Below are 14,251 nucleotides of genomic sequence, written 5' to 3'. Positions count from 1 at the left end.
TAATCCGATATTATTATATGGTCTGGTAGGCTGAGTGGCATACCCCAGCCTAATAGATCCTGTAAATGCTTTTACTTAATATATAACTTATTCTTACATGAAAATTAAATAATTATTTAAATAAATTATTAAATATGTATTTCCGACTACAGTAGTCGGAAAATTAGATAATTAAATAAATATGTTACTAAATATATAATAAGACCCTTATATAAAAATTAAATAATTATTAAATTAATTATTAAATATATATTTTCGACGTCTGTAGTAGAAAATTTAAATAAATAATTAAATATATTACTAAATAAATAATTCTATCCTCATATAGAAAATTAATAGTAATTAATTAAAAATATTATTAAATATATATCCGACCATTGTAGTCAAAAATGAAAATAATTAATTAAATATATATAATCAGACCCTTATATAGAAAAAATAAATATTATTCTAATATATTAGTAAATACGATTCCTACTATCGTAGTCGGAAACCTTTAAATTATATTACCAACAAAAACAAATACATTACAGAAACATTGCAGAATCAAATACTGAAAGATTTCTCTCTCTCTCTATACACTAGGGTTCACAAAAACAGTGTCGTGAAGACAATACCGCGACAGTGAAGACAATACCACGACGACGATGACCACGGTGAAGACAGTACCACGATGGTGAATTTTTCTGACGATTTGCAATTGAGAATTTGAGGTCGAATTTCTTTCGTGACACCAAAAGTAATTTTGATTAGTTTTTACTTAAAATTTTTAGTTTGAGGTTTACGTTATTGCTGTTCTGGAGTAACTAATTTTTGATTTTTGTGTAAATCAGTTTCTAGGGTTTGAGATTTTGTGCAATTTGTTTGATTGTAGCTAATGTTTTTGAATTTGAGGTCAAATTAGCGACTTTTTGTTTAAATTGATAACTGGAGTTTGGAATTCCTTTTTATCTGAAGTTTAAATTGATAGTATCTGCTCTCACTTGACACTTCAACTACGTTTTATCTTCTCTCTAGCATTTAGGTTTATGGGTTCTGGATTCTAGAAAAGACAGCCCACTAGCATCTGGATAAGTTATTTTATACCTATTAAGTGAATTTTCAAACACAAATACCTATAGACAGGCTTGCAGTTCTGCCCCTCCTTTGCCACCCATGAATGTGAATTATTCAGTCTATTTTCGTTTAATGCTAGTTTCAGCTTAAGACATGTAAATATATTTCTGTTTTTTCTTCTGTTTTATATATAACCTCAAGTGCTTATCATATAACCTCTAGTGCTTTATGTTTTTATTTTTATGTAATATCGACTGAGATAAACTTAAAGGAAACGACATGATCCATGAACATTCATTTAATTAGTTGATACAAACATGCATGTAACATTACTACAACAATAACAATGTGCCTCGTGTATATACCTGTTGAAGAAGTTTTACAGCAACAACTACTTTTAGATTTCTTTTAAACTTTGTTTTCTGTGGCTAATAATGATGATGCTTTCTTGCATCTCACTCTTGTGAATAAATATACCTGTTGTTTGTTGGTAATGAGTACTCTTCTGAGTCTACAACAGGTAGTTATGTTGTTTGCTTTGAGATGGAAGTGTCATGCCTTTTAAGTATCATGTAAGAGCTACTTTGTTAGTGTCGAAATCTAAAGGAATAAGTGTACCCTTTATGCTGTTGACTGACTTGTATGACGAGGTTTTATGAGGAGCATTAGTACATAAATTCAACTTTTAAGCACCCTCTCCTCCTCTTTTGAGACTTCCTAAACTTCATTTATTTGAATCTTGAATGATGGTTTGCCTTCGCTGTTGAGATATTTGTATTGATTGAATTGGCGTTGTTGCTTTTGGGGTTTATTTCGCAATCTTTGTTCTGATAAAATTTAGAGTTATTACTAAATTTGATCTAATATTAAACGTTTGCCTTACTGATAGAGTTAAATTTGTAGCCTTTGGGGTTTATAATTTTCTCTGTTATTATTGTTTGACGTTTTTGTGTAGATGGAAAATACATATCGTACATGGATGCTTAATAGAACTTATCCTAACCGTGTGAGATTGAGGGCAGAATATAAAACTAGGGTAGCTGGATTTATTGCTAAAGCAATGACACTTGATGATTTTCTTACTGAAAGGAAAATTAGGTGTCCTTGTTGGAATTGCAAGGGTTGCAAGTTATTGAGTGCAAATGATGTTACATTACATCTTTATAAGAAGGGTTTTATGGTGAATTATACTGTGTAGACAGCTCACGGAGAAAGTAGTGATGCTAATGATTTTGCTTTTCAGAATTATGTTGAAAGTCCAATAAGAGAGAATAATGTTGAAAGTTCACGATATAGTAAGATGGTCAGGGATGCTTTTGGGACACATTCAGGGGAACAAAATGAACCAAATGGTGAGGCTAAACATTTTTATGAACAGTTGGAGGAAGCTAGTCATCCATTGTATGAAGGATCAACGCATTCCAAGTTATCTGTTGCCGTTCGGTTACTGAGTATTAAGTCAGATTATTCTATTTCTCAAGAGGGCATTCTATCATTGAACTTATGAATGAACTTAACCCAAATGAACTTGACTTACCCAAAGATTTCTACACAGCAAAGAAGTTGGTTTCTAAGTTAGGACTTTCATCAGAGAGGATTCACTATTGCGAGAAAGGTTGCATGTTATTCTATAAGGAATATGCAAATTTAGAACATTTCAAATTTTGTAACCAGCCTCGCTATAAGGAAGTCAAGCATGCCAAAGGGAAGAAGGTTCCTGTGAAGTCGCTGCATTACTTACCCCTTATACCACGGTTAAAAAGGCTGTATGCATCAATGAGCTCTGCCCCTCACATGAGATGGCATTATGAAAATAAAAGACTACCTGGTGTTTTATGTCACCCGTCAGATGAAGAAGCATGGAAGCATTTTGATAGTGTGTATCCAGATTTTGCTAGTGAACCAAGAAACATTAGGTTGGGATTATCTACCGATGGATTCACTCCATCTCTGTCTCAGCTATACCATATTCATGTTGGCCAGTGTTTGTAACTCCTTATAATCTCCCACCTGAACTGTGTATGACAAGTTCGTATATATTTCTGACTTGCATTATTTCGGGTCCTCGTAATCCAAAAGTTTCTATTGATGTATATCTGCAACCATTGATCGATGAATTGAACTTATTGTGGCATGAAGGTGTGGAAGCATATGATGTATCAATGAAACAAAACTTTAGATTGCGCGCTACTTTGATGTGGACTATAAATGACTTTCCTGCTTATGGAATGTTGTCTGGGTGGTCGACTGCGGGCAAGTTAGCTTGCCCTTATTGTATGGAAGACACAAAAGCATTCACTTTGAAACTGTCACGCCCCAAAATCCCATCGGGCCGGACTGGCACCCGAAGCCGAGAAGGCCCGGGAGAACCCGTTCAAATACCTGTACTTTCACTTATATGTCACCAAAAATTTGGACAACACTTCGTTGCATATAGAAGGGTCTAATTACCTGTATCAGCACAACACGCACAAATATATATATATATATATATATATATATATATATTACGTAGCCGTCGGGGCCACCACATATACAAATATAACATCACTATATAAACTTCCATGACTTTATCTTTCCTTATGTCTACAAAGCCTCTAGGATATACATGACATAACTAGGGTCGGGACAAACCCCCGCCCACACATGACTCATGTACAATAACAAAACATAAGGAACCGACTCGGAAAGCTCCGAAGCAAACTGGAGCTCACCAACAATAGCTGTATGACCTGGCTCCTACTTGTGCGGTGTATGAGCTGAGGTACCTGTGCCTGCAGCATGAAATGCAGGTCCCCCGTGAGGGACGTCAGTACGAAATATGTACTGAGTATGTAAAGCTGTAAATAATCACATATGATATAGGAGCTCAATAGAAATCAGAAACAAGTGAATAAGTCGTAATAGGAGTGGACCACACTTACTAGAACTTGTGACAACCTGTACATTGTATTTATTCAATCACTTTACCTTCGTTCTTATCGTCTTTGTAATCATTACTGTACTGTACTGTGACCATTAGGCTGCCTCCAGTACATATCAACTGGGATTGACCCATGCTAGGCTTATGCCCCTGGGATACCACCCATAAACACATAAATAGGGATCGACCCATGCTAGGCTTATGCCCTTGGGATACCACCCGATAAGAGAGAACTCCCATCACTTAGTTCAATTAATCTTTGAGATTGTTATTTCGGTCGCCACCACATTTTTTATACTTTGAAACAATGATACATCAATAGGAACCAAGTAATAGACCTTCTATACAATAACGATGTAATAAACACTCATTGGTACATCAACAATGTGTTTCAGAATCATCAATATCACAACAATGAAATAAGAGCCTTTTGGTATATCAATGAACATCTTGACACTTTATAGGATGGAAACAACTTCGTTGGTAACGTAGAACAATACATGTTTTAGGACAACCTCGGAATCTTACTTGATGGAACATTGGTGTTGTCATGCCAAAGAACATTGTTAGAGTATGCTTTACATACCTGGTTGTAGATTCGGATACCAATTCAACACAACTTCCCGCCTTTACAAATCACTTATCTACAATGAAATGTTTGGCATCTAGTATTAGTAACCCAACACCACAATTCTCTTCCATAATTCCATACTACCAATATTTGCAAAACATTCCAAAAATCAACTTGAACAATAGGTTTATGTGTATATATATATATAATCATCATTTCAATACCACATCATCACACCAAATTCCTTCACCATTCAACATAATCCAACATCATTTCCCAATCATCTTTCAACAACAATCAAATAACATACTTCTTATGCTCACATGCATATATATATACATATCCATATAAATAACACCAACATAATTTACATCCTTACCATAAAATGGCCCTTTTGATTTCGAAGTCCTGTTGGCACAAATAAGGGGTGCTTCTCGAAGCCCTTGAGATGGTGAACACAACTACAGAATCAATTTGGATTTTCTACGGTTGAATCACAAGATATTTGGAGTTGAAATTAGGCTAGGGTTTCTTATTTTCAATAATTTGATGATAATTGATGGATATGAGACTAATTATATGTATATAATGACCAATTTTCGTCCATGAGGTGATGGAAAATGACCATATTGCCCTTAAAAATTTAAGTAAATCCGAATCTGTCCATGGTGGACTGTTTTGATAGGCTAAAGTAAATCGGCCATAACTCTTTGCTCCGATATCGGATTTGGGTGAAATTGGTATCGTTAGAAAGATAATTCAAAGGGCTTTCATTTAATATAAAGTAGGCCACCCAGTTCGTCCTGTACAAGGAGTTATGATCGTTTGAAGTTGACCCTAAAAATCTGTTTTGAGAGGCTGAAGTAAAACGAGTATAAATCCTTACTTAGATGTTGGATTTGGATGAAACCAATTGAATTGGAAATAAGACTCAAAGATCTTTCTTTTGATATGTGGTAGCTCTCCCAGTTCATTATATTGAGGGAGTTATGATCGTTCAAAGTTGACCCAAAAAACTGGCAGGCCTCAGTAGTTTGTGTGCAGGAAATTTTCCTGCACATTTACTGTTCACAACATCCCGGCCGCCGTTTTATAGTTTCGAACGTGCTCGATTATATCCGAAACTTATCCGTTTTTGGAAATCTTTATATCGTTGGAAAGCTTATTCAATAACCTTCGTATGGAACCATCGACGGGAAAATTCCGGTATAAATAAGGTCGATTCCTATACACATATAATCAAACTATACACTTGAAACCATCTCAAAATAATCAATACTCATACTTAAACTCATATATACCTAACTTAGGATCAATACATATACTCCAACACATATAACAATGGCTAATGCACGTAATTAAGTACGGGGTGTTACAGAAACATGGGAAAAAACTCATGGTTTGACTGTCACCGTCGATTTTTGCCAATGCAACATGAGTTTAGGAGGAATACTAGTGACTTTATGAAGAATAAGTCTGATTTTGAGGAGCCACCGCCAATCTTGTCGAGAGAAGAAATTTGGAATAGAGTGAGGAATCTGCCCAAGGTAACAGAGTTTCCACCATCCAGGATACCTGGTTATGGTGTTACACATAACTAGACGAAATGAAACATATTCTGGGAGTTAGATTACTGGAAGGACAATTCTCTGCCTCATAATCTTGATGCCATGCATATTGGGAAAAACTTCTTTGACAACTTGTTTAATACTGTGATGGATGTAAGTAACAAAATAAAAGATAACTTGAAGGCCAGGATGGACTTAAAGGAGTATTGTCGGCGCAGTGAGTTATACCTGACATACTTAAAGAATAAGATTCAGAAGCCCAAGACCAGTTACACATTCACTTTAGATGATAGAAGAGTGATTTGTGATTGGGTTAAGAATTTGAGAATGCCAGATGGATATGCGTCAAATTTATCCAGGTGCGTTGACATGAAGGAAGGGAAGTTGACCTCTATGAAGAGCCATGACTGCCATATTTTGTATGGAGTCACTGATGCTAATTGCATTCAGTGCATTGCCCGATAGAATATGGAAGTCCATAATAGAATTTTTCAAAGATTTATGTTCTAATACATTAAAGGAGGAGAATTTATCTTTGATAGATATCAACATTCGCTTAACCTTAAACAAGTTGGAAAAAATTTTTCCTCCTTGTTTTTTTGATGTTATGGAGCATCTTCCAATTCACCTTGTGCGTGAGGCACGACTTGGAGGGCTTGTTCAGTGTAGAAGGATGTATTCCTTTAAAAGGTATTGACTTTTAACTTTTACTTCCATGTGTTATAATTGAACATTATTTCATCTAAAAGATCATACTATGCAGGACTATTGACAAATGTAAGCGGACCATAAAAAACAGATCTCGAATTGAGGGATCAATATGTGAGACTTATTTGGCTAAAGAGACCTCTTATTTTTTTCATATTATTTTAAACATGATATACCATGTCTGAGAAACCGACCTAATAGGCATGATGATGGAGACAATACAGATCTTTCAGCACTACCATTTTCAATATTCAATCAGCCAGGTAGAAGAAGTCCGAAAGTTGGTCCACTTCGATATTTGAATGAAGTGGAGTTTAAGTCAGCTAAAACACATGTATTATTAATTGTCCCGAGGTACTGCCTTTTTATAAGTGAGTATATTTATATTAAGAACAATCATTCAAGGTCTATCTAAACTTTAACTAATGAAAGTCATAACTTTGTCGTACAGCTACTTCGTGGCTTTACACGGGGATGATGCTGTTTATGCTATGTTTTCAGTGTGGTTTAGAGAATATGTAAGTGTAACTTAAATATTTAACACCATTTACACTTTTGTTCAGTGATATGTATATTTAAATTTTAACTTTTCTTCAACTTTTTATAGGTTCACAATCCACTTAATTATAACCCAAATGGCCAATTTTTACGTGATATAGCTTGGGGACCTAATGCTCAAGTCAAAAAGTTTTCTAAGTACTCTGTCAATGGGTACAGATTTCATACAAAAGAATTCTCTAAGGGCAAGAAAACTAACAACAGTGGGGTTTGGGTGAAAGGTGATGGCAGTGTTGATTATTATGGTGTGCTTCACGAGATTTTAGAACTCGATTATCATATTGGTTGGCAAAAAAAAATTGGTTCTCTTTCGGTATAAGTGGTATGATCCTACACCTAGGTTAGGTACAAGAGTCCACCCTCAGTACAAGATAGTCGAAACTAAGCGTACACGAGAGTATGGACTCTATGATCCATTTGTCATTGCATAAAACGTGAAACAAGTGTATTACGCTCCTTATCCTTTGTGTAAGAATAAATCTGCATGGCGGGTAGTTATAAAAACAAAGCCCGTGGGTAGAGTTGAAGTAGAGGATACATTGGATGTAGCGTATCAGAATGATATTTCAAGTGTTGAAGAAAGGGTAGATGATGAATTAGCAGGTGAGTTACAACATAGCGAAGGCCTATACGAAGAGTTTGATCCTTCTAAACTTAGATTGATTGTTAATGATTATGGAGAAGGAACATCCGGGGCAAATGACGAGGAAGATCCAATTGATGAAAATGAAATAAGCGAGGAAGAGTTACTTGATGAAAATGAAACAAGTGATGAGGAAAAATTGATGAATGACTATGAAACAAGCGATGAGGATTGAGTTGTTATTAATAGTAGTGTGTAGTAGGTCTTGAATTGTATTTTAGCTGTTGCTTGTTGTTATTTTACTTGAATATATGTGCTATTTTCTGAACTACTTTATTAGCTACATTTACTTTGACTTTATGCTTTATACCTGCAATAATACTAACTTTATTGTCCTTCCCCAATAATCGAAACTCCCTCTACTTGTGAAGTTTATTTATTCCTCTTTGTATTTCAAGTGATCAAATTCATTTAATCAAACTACTAGCATTTTCTTCAATGCCCTTCATCAGCACCTATAGACTAGTTTCCTGGCCTGGTATATCTTGATCATCATCAACCAAATATTCAAAACCATTAGTTACTTTTGTTGTACATCTAAGCTTTTAGCTGCCGATTTAGTTATAACCTACTGCCATGTATCCTCCTTTCTACCTGTGATTTCCCTATATCTGTAGCTTCTGGTGCAGGCCTTTGTTTTGATGTGCTATTTCCATAAACAGGTTTCTCCTACAACTTTTGATGAGGTATAACAGTTTTGAGGTGCAGGCCTTTGTTTTGTAATATTGATGTACTTGTGTTGCTTCTTATCCTTTGTAGTCTTCATTGGAGCTTGATTATAATTTGCATACCAGATAAAGAAGACCAACTGGGGCTAGTTTTACTTCACTTGGATTCAATAAGGCTCCACTGCAGCAAGACCCTTTTTGCTATCGTAAGAAAGTAAGGTAAACTCTATTTTTTTACTACAGATAAAGATGTGGTGCTTGTTGTCATTTGCATAACTATGTTACAAAAAATCTAGAACTGGCCCAAAGTGATCGTTTTTATCTAAAACCCAGCCGTTGACTCGACTTAGAAAGTAAATGTGATGTCTGATATATAGGTTCATTTGTTGGTTAACTGGTGCTTCAGCTAACTGCTGTCACTGTAGATTATACATTATGAATACAAGTGTAGCGTTTGATTAAATTATATACTAGCTGCACATCTGCTCCAATGTTCTTTTTCCCCTCTATTTCTTCTTTCCCCTTAAACTGGCTCCGTTATCGGTCTTATGTGTTATAAGGTGGTGGTGACATGTTCAAAAGTGGATCCAAAAATTTGAGTATATGGGTTCTATATTCTAGAAAAGAGAACTTACTGGGTTTTGGATGAATTATTTATACATATTGACTGGTCAGGGATACTGCAGTAAGTTTGGTCAGTGCTAAGGTTGGATTGATTGGTTCTCCAAAAAATGATTTTTATCAGATCGATCAGGTTCATATGACAATGCTCCTGGCCACTATTTTCTTAGCTATAATCTTTGGCTGTAGCTACTATTGAGTCACTGATTTTCTCCCTTTCCATTAATGATGTCACTGATTTTCAACAAGGAGCTTCTTTTGTTATTATAATAAACTGGTTGTTCCTTTTTTTTTTTTTTTTTTTCAGGTGGCTAGTAAAGAAAATCAATGGCATCAAAAGGGAATGTTAATGGACGACGTAATAAGAGTAAGAAAGGAATTGATAATGTTGCTACAGGTCAATATACCGTACCACCACCACTGCCTCCACCACCACCTGTTACCACAACTCTTCAACCAACTACTACAAATATTCCTCCCCTTCTTACATGCACTATTTTACTACCAAATGTCTTTTTCATGCCTCCACTGTCTGACCAGTTTCACACCTTTTCATCCCAAAATAGTCTACATAGTAGCTCTTCATTTGTGCCTTTGACATCATCCGCACCAAGCCTTTCTGGATTGAGAGTTGGAGGTCCTAACACATCAACATCGCCATCCATGGACAGTGCCACAACACCTAGTGCTACATCAGTTGCTTCTCAGAATTTGCAATTCAAAGGTGTATTAGAATATGACAATGTTGGGAGGCTACGAATCATCCCTTATCGTGATGGGTAAGTAACACTTAAGTTTTCCTTAATTTTTAAAAGCTAAGATGATGGTTTAACATAATTTTATTGCAGGTTCATTCCTCAATACACTGACGCGCATATGGTTATAGAAATAATTAAACCATTTTTCAATGAGCCGTGGAATAGTTGGTTAGAGATTCCATACAAAACTAGAATTGTTGTGTGGAAACAGTTTGTGGTATAAGCATTTTATAAGCTATGAATCTCATTTCCTAGAGATAGTTTTTTCATTGTATCCATCGACTCATTTTTTTATTTTATATTAAATTATTTTGCAAATAAAGTGTACATGGAGTGATTGTCATGATAATGAAGTAGACCGCATTTTTCGGTTGAAAGCAGCTCTACGGATCAAAGAACACTTGTATGAGGCCCGGAATAAATTGGTAAAACCTAGTTGGTTGAATGATGAAGTGTGGTCTAAGTTCTTGATATTATGGGATACTCCTGAATATAACGCGAAGAGGGAACAGGGAAAGGCAAATCGAGCCTCTGAAACGGGTGGCTCGCTGCACACCGGAGGTTCGATGAGTTTCGCTACCCACCAAAGAAGACTGGTACTATTCTTGTCTAACCTCCTTTTATCCACCTGATTAACTTTTTGCTTCCATCATTTTTATTTTCAAATTTCTTATGTAGAGTCTGTTGAAAAAATTGAAAATAGATCTTCTTTTTCAATATATCAATAAAATGCCTATGATGCATATAATATTTATAATCAGATTATGTGAAGAGCTTGCAAAGTGGTTGATGATTTAAGAAAATCTGAAAAGGGTAAAGAAAAAACAAGAGACAGAGCACTCATGACATTGGAATTGGAATAAGCAGGAACTAACACAAGGAACATGCCATTCTACGTGTTATCCGCACAATACCTGTATGATCAGCAATTACTTTCTAGGATACCAACTAAAGAACATGATAAATCATGATTTCGTCCTCCCAGCCTTTAACACCATTATAGTTTTATCTTTGTTTTACCGAAAAGCAGAAAAGGAAGTATGAAGACAAGATTCTTAAATGCTAGCTCATATTCCTTACATTAGGTAAAATTATTCATTGCATCTTGGAACTACATAAATTCTGTGGTCCCACAATTTTGTTAACTTTACTCATTAATTCTTCCTAACTTATCATCTTAACTTTTTCTGCACTCATAGATAATGGCCCTTCTCCATATGTCCAAACACATTAATAGATTACATCGAGCATAAGAAAACTAAAAATAATAGTGATAGCATGACTCAGGTCAGAATGCCCGTAGATTCAATTTTAACAATCACCCGGCTCGATTTTCACAGAAGGCTGCATTTAGACTATTACTTTGAACTAGTAGATACGAAAACTTGCTGTGATCATTCATTTAATTAGTCATATTCACCAAAGATTAGTTGAGATGTTAGCTAGAGTTTACTCTGTATCTGAAGATGTTGCTTCCACTGCTCTCTTAGAACTCTCCTCAACAACTTATTTGAAGCTGTTTGAGGGAACGTGGGAACTATCTTTACCGCGCTTACCTATTAATCATACAAAAAGAAAGAAATTTCTCAGGTCTGTTTTCTTGATGACAACAAGTGATTGTTTGTATATAACAAACTTGAAGAGGTGCAAACCTTGAATAAAGGATTAAGATTGCTTTGAATGACTTTTTAGAATCTTTTCTTCAGTGTGTGGTGAAATATTCATCCCCTCCTCTTTGAGAACCACAAATATAGCTAACTGTTCTGGACCACCATTTGGTGGTGCAACACTGACTGCAGTAGTTTCCACGACACACTCATCAGCACGATCACAAACACGCTCAATATCTATTGAACTTGTCTGCAGGTAGAAAATAAGATTTTATTTTAGCAAATGAAGTTGTGTTGATTTGATCTGCACTCCATAAAGCTACACATGAACATGATTATAAAGTTGTGTTGTGTTCTGGCCTTCGAGTCATAACTAGTGCTGTCTATTAGCAACCATGACAGTAAGAGCAACTTGGTTGAACATCTATGAGAGAAAAGGAATTTCAGTAGCATATAAGCGCGCAAACTAGCAAACCTGGATTGATAGCAGTACCTTTATACCTCCTAGATATAACTCCGTTTGCTTCAATTCCTTGATTTGGAAAAAATGAAATTACATTATGTATGTTTCTTGATGATGTAATATTTCTTTCTTTGCTTTGTTGGTTTTTGTTTTCTTCATTCAAGTCAACCTCCAAAATGGAGAAATCTTGAGCAGTACTTTATTGAATGATGCAGAAGAACAAGTTCATATTTGCTTTCAGTATTCAATTATATACCTCAATTATATATGGCTTCTTTTACAGTAGCATTGATATTGTATATGGGTAAAATTTTACAGAAATTCTTAAACGGGGGAGTATATGTACCTCTTCTACGGCCTTCGCAGAGACACATATGAAGAAAAATCAGACGGTACAAAAGCAGAGTGGGTCAAACCGCGTGCTAAGGATGCATTTGTAAGATAATAAATTTTATATATATTATTTTCTTATTATTCAACTTAGCTTGTTTACTTAATGAAAATTATTTTTCTTTCAGGAGGGATTTCAAAAAAAGCATTGAAGATTGACGTTAAACTCAACTTGCTTCAGAGGATGGTACCATGGTCCAACCATCGCCTGCTGATATGACTAGAATATGGACAACTGTGGTAGATGGTCCAAAGAAGGGTAAAACCTACGGGATTGGAGTTAACCAATCCTCGAGTAGTTCTTCCCCAATGTTACCCAACTCCGCTTATATTTCACAAAATGCAGAAGAAACGGAAGCGATGAGAACAAAAATTGAAGAGTTGACGTAACACTGTGCAAAATTTGCCAAGTTTGAGGCGTTAGTTAAGAAACATATGCCCCAAGTATTTGAGAATGGGGAAGATAGTGAATGAAGTGATTAGATTACATTGTAGTGGTTGGTTCTTGTTTATGATAGTGATATTTAGACTTAAACTATTACAATTGGTGTTTGTTTTGGATTGTGACGTTTAGACTTGTCTTGAAATGAGTATACTGTTTGATTGTGCTATTTGTTTTGGATGTTTCAAAGTGGTTGAATTTTTAAGTTTCAGTTTTATTTGTAATTTTTAAATTCTAGTTGAACAGGAATGATTGGAAATAATTTATTTATTAAATAATTTTTAATAAATATTTCGACTACATTTTTCGAAAAATTTTAATTTATTAAATAATTATTTATTAAATTTTCGACCACCTTAGTCGGAAAGGTTTTATTTATTAAATAATTTTTAATTAATATTCCGACCACAATAGTCGAAAATTTTTTATTTATTAAATAATTTATAATTAATATTCTGACTAAAGTAGTCGAAAAATTATTATTTTATTAAATAATTATTTATTAATATTCCGATTATAGTAGTCGGAAAAGTTTTATTTATTAAATATTTTTTTGAAATATTCCGACTACTTTGATCAGAATATTTTTATTTATTAAATAATTATTTTTAATTATTAATTTCATGTTCCCGACAGTAGCAGTTGAAAATTTTCGACAGATGTGGTCGGATAGCTCAGTGGTTCTATATATAATTTAGTTGTGGCTAAAGTGAACAAGAAGACCGCATAGCGCAGTGGATTAGCGCGTTTGACTTCGGATCAAAAGGTCGTGGGTTCGACTCCCACTGTGGTCGGATGTTTTTTCAAGCTTCAACTTTTGAACTTTGCATTGGCACTACATATCCAACACTCTTTTACCATTTTATTGGCACCTATCTACAATTTTAAATTTTAAATACAACAACAAACTAGTATATTTCCACACATTATAATAAATTTTGGGGTAAATGTTGTTATGAATGGGCTTAGACTTTATATTTAAAACCCATGCTGGTAAATAGACTTGGGGAAGCAAAATTAGTTATGCATATTGTTTAGTCAAAAGTACATCTCCTCACCCCCCCTTTCCTGAGTGTTTAGATCCCTCCAATCTCTCCTTTTATTGTCTTATTGAATGTTCTATTTCCTATGATATGCTTGAGTTAGTGAAATCCAATCTGTATATATATTACAAATTACAAATAAAGAACAGAACTATTGAACACTGACATTCCTGAGTTGACACATAAGCTCCATCATAAACCAATACAATAACCAAAAATACAAATGTCA

General features: G+C 34.7%; 1 protein-coding gene, 1 long non-coding RNA gene and 1 other non-coding gene across 29 annotated transcripts; 2 read left to right on the top strand and 1 right to left on the bottom strand.

The window, feature by feature from the left end:
* Nucleotides 1-516: 516 nt before the first annotated feature.
* On the top strand, nucleotides 517-13,148 carry LOC107876151. Of its 27 annotated transcripts, XM_047415019.1 has the most exons (10): nucleotides 5,788-6,808; nucleotides 6,882-6,940; nucleotides 7,028-7,197; nucleotides 7,278-7,344; nucleotides 8,787-8,914; nucleotides 9,624-10,095; nucleotides 10,165-10,291; nucleotides 10,398-10,670; nucleotides 12,466-12,583; nucleotides 12,666-13,148. In XM_047415019.1, the coding sequence occupies exons 6-9, from the start codon at nucleotides 9,644-9,646 to the stop codon at nucleotides 12,523-12,525; spliced, it is 912 nt and encodes a 303-aa protein (XP_047270975.1). In that variant the 5' UTR covers nucleotides 5,788-6,808; nucleotides 6,882-6,940; nucleotides 7,028-7,197; nucleotides 7,278-7,344; nucleotides 8,787-8,914; nucleotides 9,624-9,643; the 3' UTR covers nucleotides 12,526-12,583; nucleotides 12,666-13,148. The 27 variants fall into 27 exon arrangements, 25 of the variants coding, with proteins under 25 accessions (XP_047270968.1, XP_047270966.1, XP_047270965.1 ...); XM_047415007.1 differs by lacking the exons at nucleotides 5,788-6,808; nucleotides 6,882-6,940 and adding an exon at nucleotides 518-713 and having other exon boundaries at nucleotides 7,028-7,180; nucleotides 8,822-8,914; XM_047415018.1 differs by having other exon boundaries at nucleotides 5,078-6,808; nucleotides 6,882-7,180.
* LOC107876153 lies at nucleotides 11,327-12,472 on the bottom strand. The gene is made up of 2 exons (XR_001676021.2): nucleotides 11,727-12,472; nucleotides 11,327-11,630 (listed from the first exon to the last, which is right to left on the bottom strand). It is a non-coding gene; the product is annotated as an uncharacterized LOC107876153 (long non-coding RNA).
* A 551-nt stretch (nucleotides 13,149-13,699) lies between the features above and the next one.
* TRNAR-UCG lies at nucleotides 13,700-13,773 on the top strand. Its single transcript has one exon. It is a non-coding gene; the product is annotated as a tRNA-Arg (tRNA).
* The last annotated feature ends 478 nt before the right edge of the window (nucleotides 13,774-14,251 follow it).

Source organism: Capsicum annuum, chromosome 6, assembly GCF_002878395.1.
Source record: "Capsicum annuum cultivar UCD-10X-F1 chromosome 6, UCD10Xv1.1, whole genome shotgun sequence".
In the NCBI taxonomy this organism is placed as follows: domain Eukaryota; kingdom Viridiplantae; phylum Streptophyta; class Magnoliopsida; order Solanales; family Solanaceae; genus Capsicum; species Capsicum annuum.
The sequence above is the reverse complement of the archived record's forward strand: the minus strand, read 5'-3'. Positions and strand labels throughout refer to the sequence as shown.

What these genes read in the sequence shown, in the direction of transcription:
- LOC107876151 (XM_047415010.1), top strand. Translation starts at nt 9,644, where the DNA reads ATGGCATCAAAAGGGAATGTTAATGGACGACGTAATAAGAGTAAGAAA. An exon ending in ATCATCCCTTATCGTGATGG is followed by an intron (nt 10,096 to 10,164) that starts GTAAGTAACACT and finishes ATTTTATTGCAG; the next exon opens with GTTCATTCCTCAATACACTG. An exon ending in TTGTGTGGAAACAGTTTGTG is followed by an intron (nt 10,292 to 10,397) that starts GTATAAGCATTT and finishes TTGCAAATAAAG; the next exon opens with TGTACATGGAGTGATTGTCA.